The sequence below is a fragment of the Hippocampus comes genome, unplaced genomic scaffold (assembly GCF_001891065.2).
Source record: "Hippocampus comes isolate QL1 unplaced genomic scaffold, H_comes_QL1_v1.1 scaffold168, whole genome shotgun sequence".
Taxonomy (NCBI): domain Eukaryota; kingdom Metazoa; phylum Chordata; class Actinopteri; order Syngnathiformes; family Syngnathidae; genus Hippocampus; species Hippocampus comes.
In genome coordinates this window covers 1,133,602-1,146,119 of record NW_017805955.1, presented here as the reverse complement: position 1 = coordinate 1,146,119, position 12,518 = coordinate 1,133,602, and the positions used below count along the sequence as shown (strand labels likewise).

Genomic DNA, 12,518 nt, shown 5'->3' with positions numbered 1-12,518 from the left:
TGGGATGCTAACCGCGGTGACCGCTGGCCGTCCTGGTGGCCGCGGGACAGTTTAGGAGATTTGCGCGGTTCCAGGTTCATTCTATAGAGCAAAAAAACCCGGAAAAAAAAAAACAATCGAACTTTCCAGGATGTTATCAATGTGTCTTATCAAGAAAATCTCGCTGAATAGTGTAAATGGCCCAGATAAAAATAATAAGAGTTGGAACCTAAAATATAGCCCAAGCGATGATCTCAAACCACTTCGGTATCGATGCAGCCCCCTTGGGAGAAATCACCAGGAAAAATAAATGGCGAACAATGTAGATGTTGTTTTCGGGTGAAAATTTGCTTTCAGGTTTCAATTCAGCAGAGTTTGACTGTACAATAATCATCACTTTTTTTTTCTTTTTTTTTTTTTGTAAGCGTCTATGTGATGTTATGTTTTGTGGTTTTAGGACAGGGATGCGTACTAAGTCATGTCACTTTTTCTGTTCCTGTCGCTCAGTGGTGTTTGAAAGGGTTTTCTGATCATTGTATGGGGTTTCTTTTTGATTCCAACTATTAATATAGGCAACAATAAATACTTGTGGGGTAGGGGGGGGGGCATCTATTACTCGTTATTCACGTCAGGGTTCAGTTACAGCTCGTATGTAATATGTGCTCAGTGGTTTGGCTCACCTGTTTCCTCGGGAAAACTTGGGTGACTTCTTGCCGACCCATTCGTCGCTGAGCTCCACGTCGCTGGAGTCAGAGCAGTTGCAGCTGTCGGCGTACGAGATCATGGGGTTGACGCACACCTCCTCTGAAAGGGGGGTGGGGGGGGTCACCAGAACACACGTGAGCTCCTTTTTTGCTTTGTTTGTTTTTAAGGGCGTGGCTTAAGACGTCAGAAGGAGGGCTGCCGCTGCGCGAGGTCAAAGACGAGTCGTGTGAAAAGAGAGAACGTGCTTCGCCTTTCAAAACGCTGAGCCATTTTGATTCTTCCACCCCGGTGACGCAGAGCTGGCATTCGAGCTTGAGAAGAGTTCTGAGGGCCTTGCTACGGCATCGCCAGGCAACCAGACGCATCCGCGTCACATTCGTGTCACTTGTACGTGGCACTCAGTGAGATTTAATGAGACGATTGGTTTTGTGGGGGGGGGAGTGAGAAAAAAACTCAAAATGTGCTTGTTCAATCATGAACTTTAGCTATTTTTCTGATTTCAAGAAATCAATTCAACAGCACCAGTTTGACAAAACAAAGTTGAACTTTTTGCACAAAGAGGCACCAACATAATTTTTAGGGATTATTCATTCAACCTAACTTTTTGGGTTATTCACGCAACCCAAAAAGTTGGGTCGAATGAATACGATGCAAAATATTTTGTCGCTTTTTTAAAATTTTGTCAAGCAGTCAATGTGAAATATCAAAATAGGACCGACTGACCATCGATTGCAGTCTAAAACAGAAAAGACTGACACCATATAAGATGTTTTTAGTGACGTTCACGCCGCTCACCCGTTTTGCTGTCAGTTTTGGGATCGGTGATGACAAACTCGGGCCTCAATTTGCTGATGCGCCGGCCATTGAGGATGGGCACCAGCCCTCCCAGGTACTCCAGGTAGAGCGTGTAGCACGGGCCGCCCGCTTCGGGGCTGTCCTCCGCCCGCTTCATGGTGCAGTGCAGCCGCTCGTTGCCCGTCGTCGGGTAGCTGACAAAGTCTCGGATGTTGTTGGGGTCCGGGATCGGTGGCTGTGACACAAAACGGCACGTCAACCTTCGGTGACCCGAGGCACGTCAAATGTCATTTTGTCTGTCCAAACTGCTGTCGTCAGGCGGCACCTTGATGGTCGGGATGAAGGCGGTGGTGACGTAGGAGCAGAGCAGCGAGGGCATGTTGAGCTTGCCCACGTCTTTCTCCTCCCGCAGGGCACTGGCGATGCCCTGTTGGCAGAGCAGCTGCAGGCTGGCCACGCGGTGCTCCACCCGCACCACGTACAGCGCCGGGCCGCAGGCCAGAAACAGCCGCGAGTCCCGATGGCCCCAGCAGATGGTGGTGATGGGCCTCTGAAACCACCAGGGCAGCTTGAATGGGGTCACTGACATGCAGTTGAACACCAAGTCCAGAGGTATCGTATCCCAAGCAATAGCTTAGAGTTCCAAAGACGTTGGTGAAGAAAGCTCTCGTGTGATATTGCTTGAATCATCAAACAGCAGAAAATACATGATGATAATCAGCAAAATATCCCCGGCAAAAACTCTGGCTACAAAGCACAAATCATGCAAATAATCCCACCGCAATCTTCGCGGCCAGTTAGTTCCACTCCCGTCCTGTAGGTGGTGATAATGAAACGGGCTATTTATAAGACTACATTGAAATGTGAACGTTACAGGGGTGGAAACCTAGAAAAGAGGTTCGACTGTAGCAACTGAATTCAGGCAAACGTTTTCCCTTCGGTACTTTTCTAACTTTGGCACCTGCGCGGGCGTTTCCAAAGTGTAGATGTGTTCCCCTTGCACGTTGTAGAACTTCACCAGAGCGTTCCTGGTCACGCCGGCGTCGGAAGGCAGCCCGTGTCTCTCCATGCCGGCCACGGCCAGGAGGTCGCCCTGGGAGCACCACTGCGCCTCCACGTCTGGAAACGTCGGAGGGCGAAAACTCATTCTTCCACAAAAGCATCCCATTTTCAAGTGAAACATTCAATGTGTCCCCGAAGTAATCACAGGCTTCCCTTTTTCAACATTTGATAACAAAAAGCCTTATAACAAAAAGGATTAAAAAAGTAGCAACAAAACAAACTCCACGTGTGCGGTTCAAAAACGGCGAGGGGAGAAGAAAAGGTTTTAAATTCCACCACATCTCACTTTTATAATATTTTAATAATGTAAAGTATAATCGCTTTCTGCATTCTGATTTAAGAATTCAATCCAATTCATTATGCTGCTCCGGATGTGGCCACCGGGGGGCAGTACAATACACTATTACCGACACAAATGGGGATCGATGCATATGATGAGCACAGATATGTCAAACTGCAAAGTGAGTTGAGTTCACTGCCACCATTCAACACTCGTCTCTTAAGTCAACGCCCCCCCCCCAAAAAGAAAAAAATCTGCCAAACGACCGCTTGTTTTTCAAACATCGGCAGTCTCTTGCCATTTGTAGCGAAGGCAGCACAATATTTTGGAATGAGGCCGGAAAGGGCACCCAACTGTGGAACAACACAGCGACTACCCCGCAGACGTACCGTACGATCGGTCGGGCGTCAACGTGATCGTACCTTTCAAACCCGAGCGAATGACGGCAGGGGACAGGTCATCGTAGTTGCTCATCAAGCTGATTTCTCCCGATAAGAAGGTGACCGTCAACAAAGGCTTGACTCGCCGCACTAAACGCATCGACATCAAGTTAGTCATTCCAGCGCCAGCACGGATACGCAGAATGCGACCGGCGAGCTCTCCTGACAAAACGCGACAGCTGCTGTCACCGCATTATTACCAGTTCAATCGCTTCCATAAATACAACTTGCTACTAAGCCACATGCTGCTTCACTAAGTCTCCAAAGAGCAAGTCGCAAGGGTAGGGTACCTAAAGGCAGGAAGTTGTCGTCGGAGTCGGTGTCGCTCTCGGTGCTGTCCTCCACCAGGAAGTCGGGGCAGTTCCAGGACATGCCCACGATGCCGTCGGATTCGTGCAGCAGCACGTGCGCCAGCATGCGGCCGTGGCAGTCCATCACGATCACCTGGCCGTCGGCCGTTCCAAACAACACCTGAAACGCCCCCCCCCCCCACCCCCGATGTTGATTCAGCTCTATACCAACCTTTTTTAAAGTACAGAATTACGATTGTATGTTATGAGGTCTGCGGTTAAAAAAAAACCCAAAAAATTGTAGACTACAAAAATAACATGAAACATTTTTGCCTTGAAATGAGAGGCCGGGCGATTAACCGAGCAATCGAGTAAAATAATCGACAGTGGCGCTTGTACATCCCATCCTGCGGACTTGGGCCCCCAAACCCCTTATTTTAAGCCAGCAGTCTCGAACTTGGGTCTTAAACTGAACAGTGATTTGAAATTGGACCGGCAAATTGGTGGTTCTTCTTTTCATCTTAGGCAGCTGGTTCAAGTCAAGCGTCTCCTTTCTCAAGAGCACTGTGAAACAGTCATTCATGCCTTTGTCGCATCTCAACTGGATAACTGGATAACACTTTACTTTGGAAACAGCCGAGCCTCCATGAAGCAGCTCCAGTTGGGCCAGAATGCTGCTGCTCGCCTCCGAACTGGAGCTCGTAGGAGGGAGCACTTCACTTCTACTCTGGCATCCCTTCACTGGCTCCCTCTACATTTTAGAGTTCTATTTAAGATCCGATGATTTGACCTTACCTCTCTGAGCTCCTCCGCCCCCACTCAGTGCATCAGGTCTACGGACCAGACACATTAGAGGTACTAAGAGGAGTCTCAGAGGGGATGTACCCTTTTCCGTTGCTGGTTCCTCTCTTTGGAATGAACATTCGGCAAACCCGTCTCACTGCCCAGCTTTAAAACTCGGCTTAAAATGTATTTTTATTCATTGGCTTTCGACTCAGCGCGAGTCTTGATTTGTAGTTTTCAGTTTCAGCGTGTATGTGAGAGACCATTTCAGTCGCAGCGTGAGACGGTGCTTTAGTTTTTCATTGAAGTCGTATATGGGTCGCGTGTGTCTGCAAGTACCTGCTGGTCGTCGGGCGTCCAGATGCCGCAGGTGATCTGGCTCTCCAGGTTGATCTCTGAAGACCAATGCCGCTGGCCGCTGACCGAGCCCACCAGCACGAAACCGTCGCGGTAGGCGATGAGCGCCTGAGTGCCATCGTGGGACCACGTAAAGTCGCTCACCTGCGGCACAACGTGACCATTTTTTGTCAGCGTTCGGGGTGAAAGCGGAGTGCCGGACCGGACTAAAAAGTTTGCATTCGGATCCGCAAGTTGATCTCCGTCATCCCTCGAGTTCAAGCTTCTGCGCCCGCGCGAGTTCACGGCGCGCTAAGCGGCCGAGACTTACTTGGGCTCCTCTGTCGTTGACCAGCTCCACCGACCATCTTCCCTCGTACTGAATCCACACGAAAATTCCTCCCTCCATGTCACACGTGGCCAACTTCTGGAAGGGTTCGTTCCAGCGCACCAGCACCACCTACGACACAAAGGTGACTCCCGTCTGCTTTTGAGTTGCATATTCGGGCAAATCGCTGCATGTATGGGATGATGTCATTTCCTGTTCTCCCGCTTGCTACCCTTTTGTTCAATCATTTGGCGCACACCTCTTCCGTTTCTTCTTCTATGGTTATCGTCGCACGTTTCCTGTTTTGCATCACTGCTGCGGTTATTTTCACTTGATGCAGAAATTGGTACGCCTCTATTCAGTTGCTATTCTATGGTCATCATCAATTTCGTTCTATTTGGTACCGTTTTGTTCATTGGGCAACCTTTGTTCAGTCAATCGTATCGCCTTCTGTTCATGTCATTTTTTTTTCCCGTTCTATTTGGTACGCTTGTGCTCGTTCGGTGCCCCTCTTTTGTTCATTGTTTCATTTGGTCCCCTTATGTTCCGTGTCCTGGTCTAAGCTAATTGTCCTGTTTTCCATCCGATTAGCATGACGCTTTTCGTCTTTTCTCACCGCTTACGGTCGCCTTCGCCCTATTTGGAACCCGTTGGCGGTCAAAGGCCAAAGCGCGCGTGGGTCGTACCTCGCTGTTGTGCCCCCTGAGGTTGAAGTTGATCCTCTGCGGGGTGCTCCTGTCCCGGCGGCAGTGGCTGGAAGTGAAGGTGACGCCCACCACGCCGCGGCCATTGCCCGTGGCCAGCCATCCCTCTTCGTAGTAGCGCCGGCGGCACACGGGCTTGTCCTTCTCGCTCTTGGGCACGCGGCCCTTCCACGACAAGCACAGGATGTTGGAGTCGCTGCACAGGATGGGACCGTGTTCCACGGCCGCCAACATCCCTACTGAGTGGCCCGGCTGCACGGGAGACACGCCGCCCCAAAACCGAGTTAGGCCGGCCTCACCGGACACTTCCGCGAGGTACACATCAAATGTCTGACGCGACGGCTGGCTCACAATTGACCGCAGCGGGGCTTTCGACTTAGCCTTGGTTCGGGTTTCGAGCAGAGTTCAGGCGGTGAAATTGGGCTTTGAAGCCAAGGTTTGGGTTTCAAACAAGGCTCGGCGGGTTTGAAATCATAGTAAGTTTAGACTTCCAAGTTAGGGTTTCAAGGCTGGGTTAAGGTTTCAAATCAGGATTAGGGTTTTAATTTAGGGATTCAAATAAGGATTAGGGTTGCAAAGTAGGGTGTTAAGAAATGTGGGTTTCAAACAGGCCTTAGGGTTTCTAGTTTGGGTCAGGGTTTCAAATAAAGAAGTGGAAAAGAAAACAAAAGGAAGTCACTAATAGCGTAGCGCTTCATGCGCCCTGTAGGTTTCCATATATTCTCGAATGCGGGGAAAAAAAAAAAACACAAATACCTCGGCCCTCGAAGAAAAGGTCGTCTCGAAGGTTGAGAATGAGAACCATCGAGTTTGACGCTGGATGACTAAACAGAACAATCACCATGGCAACAGTCACGGTGGCCCAAGATGATGATGTCATCAAGCACAGGCACTAGACTTGAATGTCTTCTCGAGAGACGAAAGGACCCGCCTCACTGTTCATGGAATCAATCGACGATGCGGACTTCGGCATCGCTTCACCGGAACCGGTCTTTATCGATGTTAATCTCCACTCTTGACGGATTCAAAAGATGATGCAGATGGCCACGTCGCTTGGGCCAGAGCATGCATTCGTCAATATTACTGGACATTTTTGAACATCTTTTTCCGGCTTTACAAATGGCCACAAAGCTTTTTCCGAAGCCTGCGTTCATTTGTGTAATTTTCATTTCGGACGGATTCAAATGAACTTGTTGATGACGGCATAGCGCCACCTGAACCTGTCTTTAGTTGTGTTGTAGATTTTTTTTTTTTGGTCTTTCTTTTTTGGGGACTGATTCAGTGACGGTCACATAGCTCAATACGGAATCGGGTTTATGTAGTTTTTTTTGACCGATGTCGACAGCTGCACACCTTTAGCAGAAGCCTTCATTTGTCCGTGTGAATTCATATTTTTGACACATTGAACTGACCAAGCCGACTATCTGCCACCGCATAGCTTGACTGGCACCTGTGTTTATTTGCGGTCATTTCGATTTTTTTGGAAAAAATTGGGCGCACAGTCAACTGGCTATTCAACGACAGCCGCGTAGCTTTATCCAGAGCCGGGTAAATCTTGTTTATTCAACCGACAATGCAGAGCCTGCGCCCATGTTCATTTTCGATTTTCTGAACAGATTCCAGCGACGATGCGGCAACGATGCTTGCGGAATGGCGTGTCAATCACCCACCTCATAGCTTCTGGACATGTTGAGTCAAAAAGCCTCCGTGGAAGGCGTCCATGTTTCCATTCAGATGAAAAGCTTCCAAGGTGGACGCTGGCGATCTGCTGGCTTTCTCGCTTTCCTCTCTTCACTTAGTCACTCACGGAGTGGACGTGACGGGCTTGGTGACCATTCAGCTCAGAGTTTGACGCCACTGGCCCATCCCGTCTCTGTCCTGTTGCAATTGATACTTATTGAGATTTAAAAAAAATACCAAATCCATCCTACCCGAGAAGGGATGTCGCTCTGGTTAAATAATCATCATTACGCAGTATCAACCTTGAGTCACCATTTTTTTTTTTTTTTTGTATATATAAATGTGTCTCTATGCAACAGCAGGCTCGCATTGACAGAACTGGCCCGTCTCCATGCCTACAAACACAGCCCGTTCATCCCATTCTGACATCATCACACAGACGAATGAATGCCTCACGTGCAGATCATCGTTTTCACCTCCTCACACGTGCATATTCATGGAAGCAATTCCGTGCATTCAGGTTTGGGAGTGATAGCGGAGAAGAAAAAAAAACAGCAGGATACGCTAACGGTGCAAAAAAGACAACAAGACGAGCGCCATTTAGCGTCAATCATCCAAATATGCGTTCTAAGGACAAGCACGATGCAGTCGTTCGTACCGGGGATGCGGGTGATGCAGATCCAGGCGCTGGCTGGCTGGCTGCAGCGAGCGCGTCGCCTTGCAGTCCGCTCCTCCGTTTGCGCACTTTAGATGGGAGGGGGGATGCTTCCCGAGCGGGTTGCCATCAGGTAGGCAGACCCGTTCGACGCACGCCGAATTGCAAGGCGGACATCATTGAATCGAAAAACACCACGAAAATGCGCTCGAAGTGATTGCGAGGGCGGGTTTTGCGTGGTTAAATCTAATGTCATTATTCATCGGAGTTTGGTTTGGCGGAAGGGGGGTGGAGGGGGATTTTCACGCAACTGGCAACCTCTGATGTTGAGAAATTAGAAAGTAAAGACAGAGCCGAAGAAACCCACTGAGCAGAAAAATATTTTAAATGTTCATCTTTGTGTACTCGGGATGTGTCCCGGGTCACATTTGACCCGTGTTTACTAAAACGGATTTGAGATTGGTCTCACATCTCCGAAGGCGCTCTCCCTGCAGCATTTTCATCTTGTTAAATGGACTTTTATATCATTCTCATTAACAGGCCATTTTAGCCACGCCACCCCCCACCAAAAAAAAAACATCTGGAGTGAGCACTAACATAGTTCTCAGTCCTTTCAGAATTTATTTTTATACATGTATAACATACAATGGTTCCTTGAGATCCTTAAGTTTCAGTCGTTCAATGCCTACACTCAAAAAAATCCATATCTCAAGTCACCTTTCCCCATTGGAATGAATGGAAATGCCATTAATGCATTCTAGCCCAAAATCCTATTTTTGGTTTCGTTGTTCATAATAAGGGAAATTAAAACTCTATATTCTTGTATTTTATGAAAAACGGAGTAAGAACAAATTAAATAGAATGTAAAACATGAAAGAGTGGGTGCATCATGATTTAATGCTGTGGTGCTCCTTCCGGTGTGCCCGCTTTGGCCACCAGGAGGCAGTATTTTATAACGCGACCATGCAGACACAACCGAGGGAGAATCGACTTCTTCTGCTATGACTCAGTCAATTGCTGTCATGCTGGCCATTTTTCATATTATGCCTGTGAATATTTGGTGATCTGTTCGAACATTTCTGTTCAAATATCTGTTGCTCAAAGTGTTGTAAAATGGCCTCTATTAATGCTAACTGTGAGCATGTCATGGTCTTTTCCACTATATGTTAGCATAAAGCTAGCGGGGGCTGTTCTTATGGCAGTTTTAAAAACATGTCGTTCAGTTTAAATCCTGTCCCTTGTATCGACGCCCCCCCCCCCGGCCCCCCAAAATGCTGTATTTAGAGATAAAATCTCTGAATTGACTTCACAGGGTCTTGAAAACAACTCTTCCTTCGGATAGAATCTCCAAAGTCTTGAGAACTTGGCTGTGGCTGGCTTCAAGTGCAGGACTCTTGGAAAGCGTGGATGATGCTGTTGTAGGCGGGCGGCGGCGTCTGCGAGGGCAGGAACCCCTTGAGTCCGTTCCCGCCCAGCCAGAAGGAGTGGCGCTTGTCGGGAACCAGTGCCGCCGAATCGGCCGAGTCCTCGGGCGGGCTCACCCGGGTGTCCTCCCCCATCTCCAGACTGCCTTTCCTGGGCACAGGTCGAAACGTGGACGTTTCCGGTCCCGGTTTGCTCCCCAGCGGCCCCACCGGCTCCAGCGAGGGCTGGCGGTAGACACCGAGGAAAGTGCTCCGGTAGAGGCCCAGCTGGCCGTCCGGCGGGATTTGGGAGCGCGAAGATTTGCCGGGTTTCTTGCGGGAGCGTCGGGTGATGAGGGCGGTGGCTCGGCGGCGGGACGCCCACGTCAGCAGGACGTAAACCAGAGCGCCCAGAAGCAGGCCCACCAGCACCGACAAGCAGAAGGCCAGGATCATGTCGCCTGGGTGGAAGACAATGCAACAAACAAAAAAAAAACGGGAATCGGTCCCAAAGAGGAGTCATTAAAAATCAAATTTAACACAGAAAAAAAAAAATTTAAATCTCTTTGGTGGCTTTCCTAGGGTGCTTTGGGATATTGTCCATCTACACTGAGAAGCGCCGTCCAAAGAGTTCTGAAGTATTTGGCCAAATATGAGCAGGTAATGATTCAGATTTCATTCTGCGAGCAGTAACACATGATGACTAAATGCAAGGGAACCACTTCCATTGGCAGCCGGGTGTCCCAATATTTATGAACCTGACTGTCAACAGAGGAATCAGTGCAAAATACAAATGAACGTGGAAAATTACAAACTACATCGGAAGTAATGCAGTTGCCCTCATCATCTCTTTAAATGACTTGATGCTTATTAATTGTGGGGTTTATGTTCTCCTTTTTTGGGATTATTTTGACGTGATCTTTGAATTTGTCAATGGCGCACACAGCCCACGTGGCTCTGCTGCTGGAGTTGGCATGTTACATCAAACCTTCAATCTCTTCCGCTGCTGTGTGGGTTTAACGTGCTTTGAAAGCTTCAGGATGATTTAAAAAAAAAAAAATCGATTGTCCAAGTACATTTTTGCAGCCCATATGAGCTGCATTTTGGCTATTCGCTATTCGGGCATTGTAGCATTTATGAAATAGTTTGAAGAGGATACCGAACATTTCAAGAAACAAAGACAAAATGGTATCAAACTGTCTATAAGTTTATTCGTAAAATAAGCAGGTCAATAGACATGTTCATAAAGGCAGAAAAATATGTATTGATTTCGTTTCTGGCTGCTGTTGAGAAATGGCTTTTGCTTTGCGTAGTCGAGTTTTATAAACATGAAATCCTTAACTTCCTTGTAATTGAACATTATCCTCAAACGGTTTGGCTATTTTCTCACGCAGTTGAACGTCACAACTGCATTGGAGTCCGGTTTGTGGAAAACGTTTTTTTTAGGACATTTTATTCCCTTCTATTATTGCTATGAATGTGTTTATTTTAAAAATACTGTTTTTCTGAATTTTCTTGAAAACACATCTTCATTTGGCCTGCAACATAGTAGGAGTTTAAAATATATATTTTTAAAAAAGGATAAAGGTTAAAATTTCTCCTTCTAATTGTATTTTTTTTTTTTAATTTACTGAAAACCTGTGAACGTTTTTGAGGTACCAAACAAACATTATCGGAGAGTTTAAAATCTCGATTTATAACTTTGGTAGCTGCCAAAAGAAGCAATACGAACTCGCACGGTCCTTGAGGTCAACAGCAAGCCAGCCACCCACCAATTGTTGATTACATTGCACGCATATTTTTTTTAAAAAAAGTCTCCACTAATGAGTTGTTATCTCCAAAACATTTCATAGAAATCATGCAGCAGAGCCGCTCTCACCCGTATTAAAGGATTTGAGGATTTCCACAAGGGGATGCGTTTCATTCTGGGCCATCTTTGCAAAGCGTTTTCCCCCCCGACCTTTAAGAGCAAGCAGCTTCTGCTTCTTGCACGACTTTGTCCAGTCGGTCTGGAGGAAACTTGGCAGTCACGCTTCCTTCCCCCTCTTTTAAAATTAGCATAGCTTATCTACGTAGCGCTGTTTCCCTTTGGCGTCGTTTCCTCTGGATCGATCGCCTCCTTGACGAAACAATCCGCTCCCCCCACCACCACCACCCTCCCCACGGTGACTTTTTTGTTTTATCTGATGCTTTTCTAGCGATTTTCCCTTCATCAAATATGCGTCCGAAAATATTGAAGCCGGTTCATAAATATAAAGCGTCCACCACTGGTGACTCCGCTGGCTATCAAGGTCCCAGTGGGGATTTCCTTCCATTGTTGCTGTTTTCCACTTCACTCCGGCTCCAAACCACAACAGAATAAGCTTGGGAGAACACTCTGTACTGCGACATTGTGTACAATTTGCTTATAACTTCACATTACGTATTGACAAATTACAGGAAATTCACTCTTGGATGGCTTTCTGCGGCCTTCTACCAGGTGTGAAATTTAACAAGCTAGTATCTCGTTTGTTAGCGAACTCGTTTGGCAAATTCCACCTCCATTTTGCCAGATTGTGACATCAATAGTGAGGCTAATGAGCATAAGCGACCCAACGCGAAGTTTCTCAGCTCTCAAGTGGCAGCCACGGCGCAGTTATGTCAAAAAGCCAAATCGTAAACAGAGATTCGTATTAGCGCATAGAATTCATCCGATTGAGCAATTTAGAAAAATGCGTTATTGCTCCCCCTCCCGCCCAAAAAAGGGATCGACTCGCTGCTTGGGTCAATTTGACCCAACTTTCTCAGTGTGTAATGGAACCCCGCGATGGAGTGGGGTTTCCCGTTAACCCTTGACATCCCGAGCAATAAAATGTCGCATAAACATTTTCTTCCAATCCTCATTTTTTCCTCCTTTTGCTTTCCTTCTCTTTCCAGATGCCACATTTGTTCCCTTTTCACTTGTTTTGCTTATTAGTCAAACGTGACTCTTCTGAATTATATTTGGACAATTCCATTGTAAAGTGTCTGTTGTTAAAAATAAAGAAGTAAAAAAAAAAAAAAAAAAAAAAAAAAAAAAAAAAAAAAATATTAAAAACG

General features: G+C 47.1%; 3 protein-coding genes across 3 annotated transcripts in view; 1 reads left to right on the top strand and 2 right to left on the bottom strand.

The window, feature by feature from the left end:
* Positions 1–1,964, top strand: part of ahi1 (Abelson helper integration site 1) — a 30,313-nt gene extending 28,349 nt beyond the window's left edge. Inside the window, exon 25 of the mRNA XM_019890539.1 lies at positions 1,892–1,964. The gene's annotated coding sequence lies outside the window, so the exon portion shown is untranslated. The remainder of the gene's footprint in view (positions 1–1,891) is intronic.
* The window catches only part of LOC109528180 (tubby-related protein 4-like), an 11,346-nt gene extending 2,815 nt beyond the window's left edge, over positions 1–8,531 (bottom strand). Inside the window, 11 exon segments of the mRNA XM_019890543.1 lie at positions 660–783; positions 1,480–1,714; positions 1,805–2,029; positions 2,441–2,598; positions 3,244–3,351; positions 3,552–3,732; positions 4,674–4,835; positions 5,002–5,130; positions 5,685–5,954; positions 7,373–7,580; positions 8,041–8,531. Of these exon segments, the coding sequence (XP_019746102.1) occupies positions 660–783; positions 1,480–1,714; positions 1,805–2,029; positions 2,441–2,598; positions 3,244–3,351; positions 3,552–3,732; positions 4,674–4,835; positions 5,002–5,130; positions 5,685–5,954; positions 7,373–7,390 (1,610 nt within the window). The 5' untranslated portion in view covers positions 7,391–7,580; positions 8,041–8,531.
* Positions 8,532–8,641: 110 nt separating this feature from the next.
* On the bottom strand, positions 8,642–12,038 carry myct1b (myc target 1b). Its single transcript, XM_019890542.1, has 2 exons — positions 11,320–12,038; positions 8,642–9,901 (listed from the first exon to the last, which is right to left on the bottom strand). Exons 1-2 carry the CDS (start codon positions 11,372–11,374, stop codon positions 9,417–9,419), a joined length of 540 nt encoding a protein of 179 aa, XP_019746101.1. The 5' UTR covers positions 11,375–12,038; the 3' UTR covers positions 8,642–9,416.
* Positions 12,039–12,518: the final 480 nt, after the last annotated feature.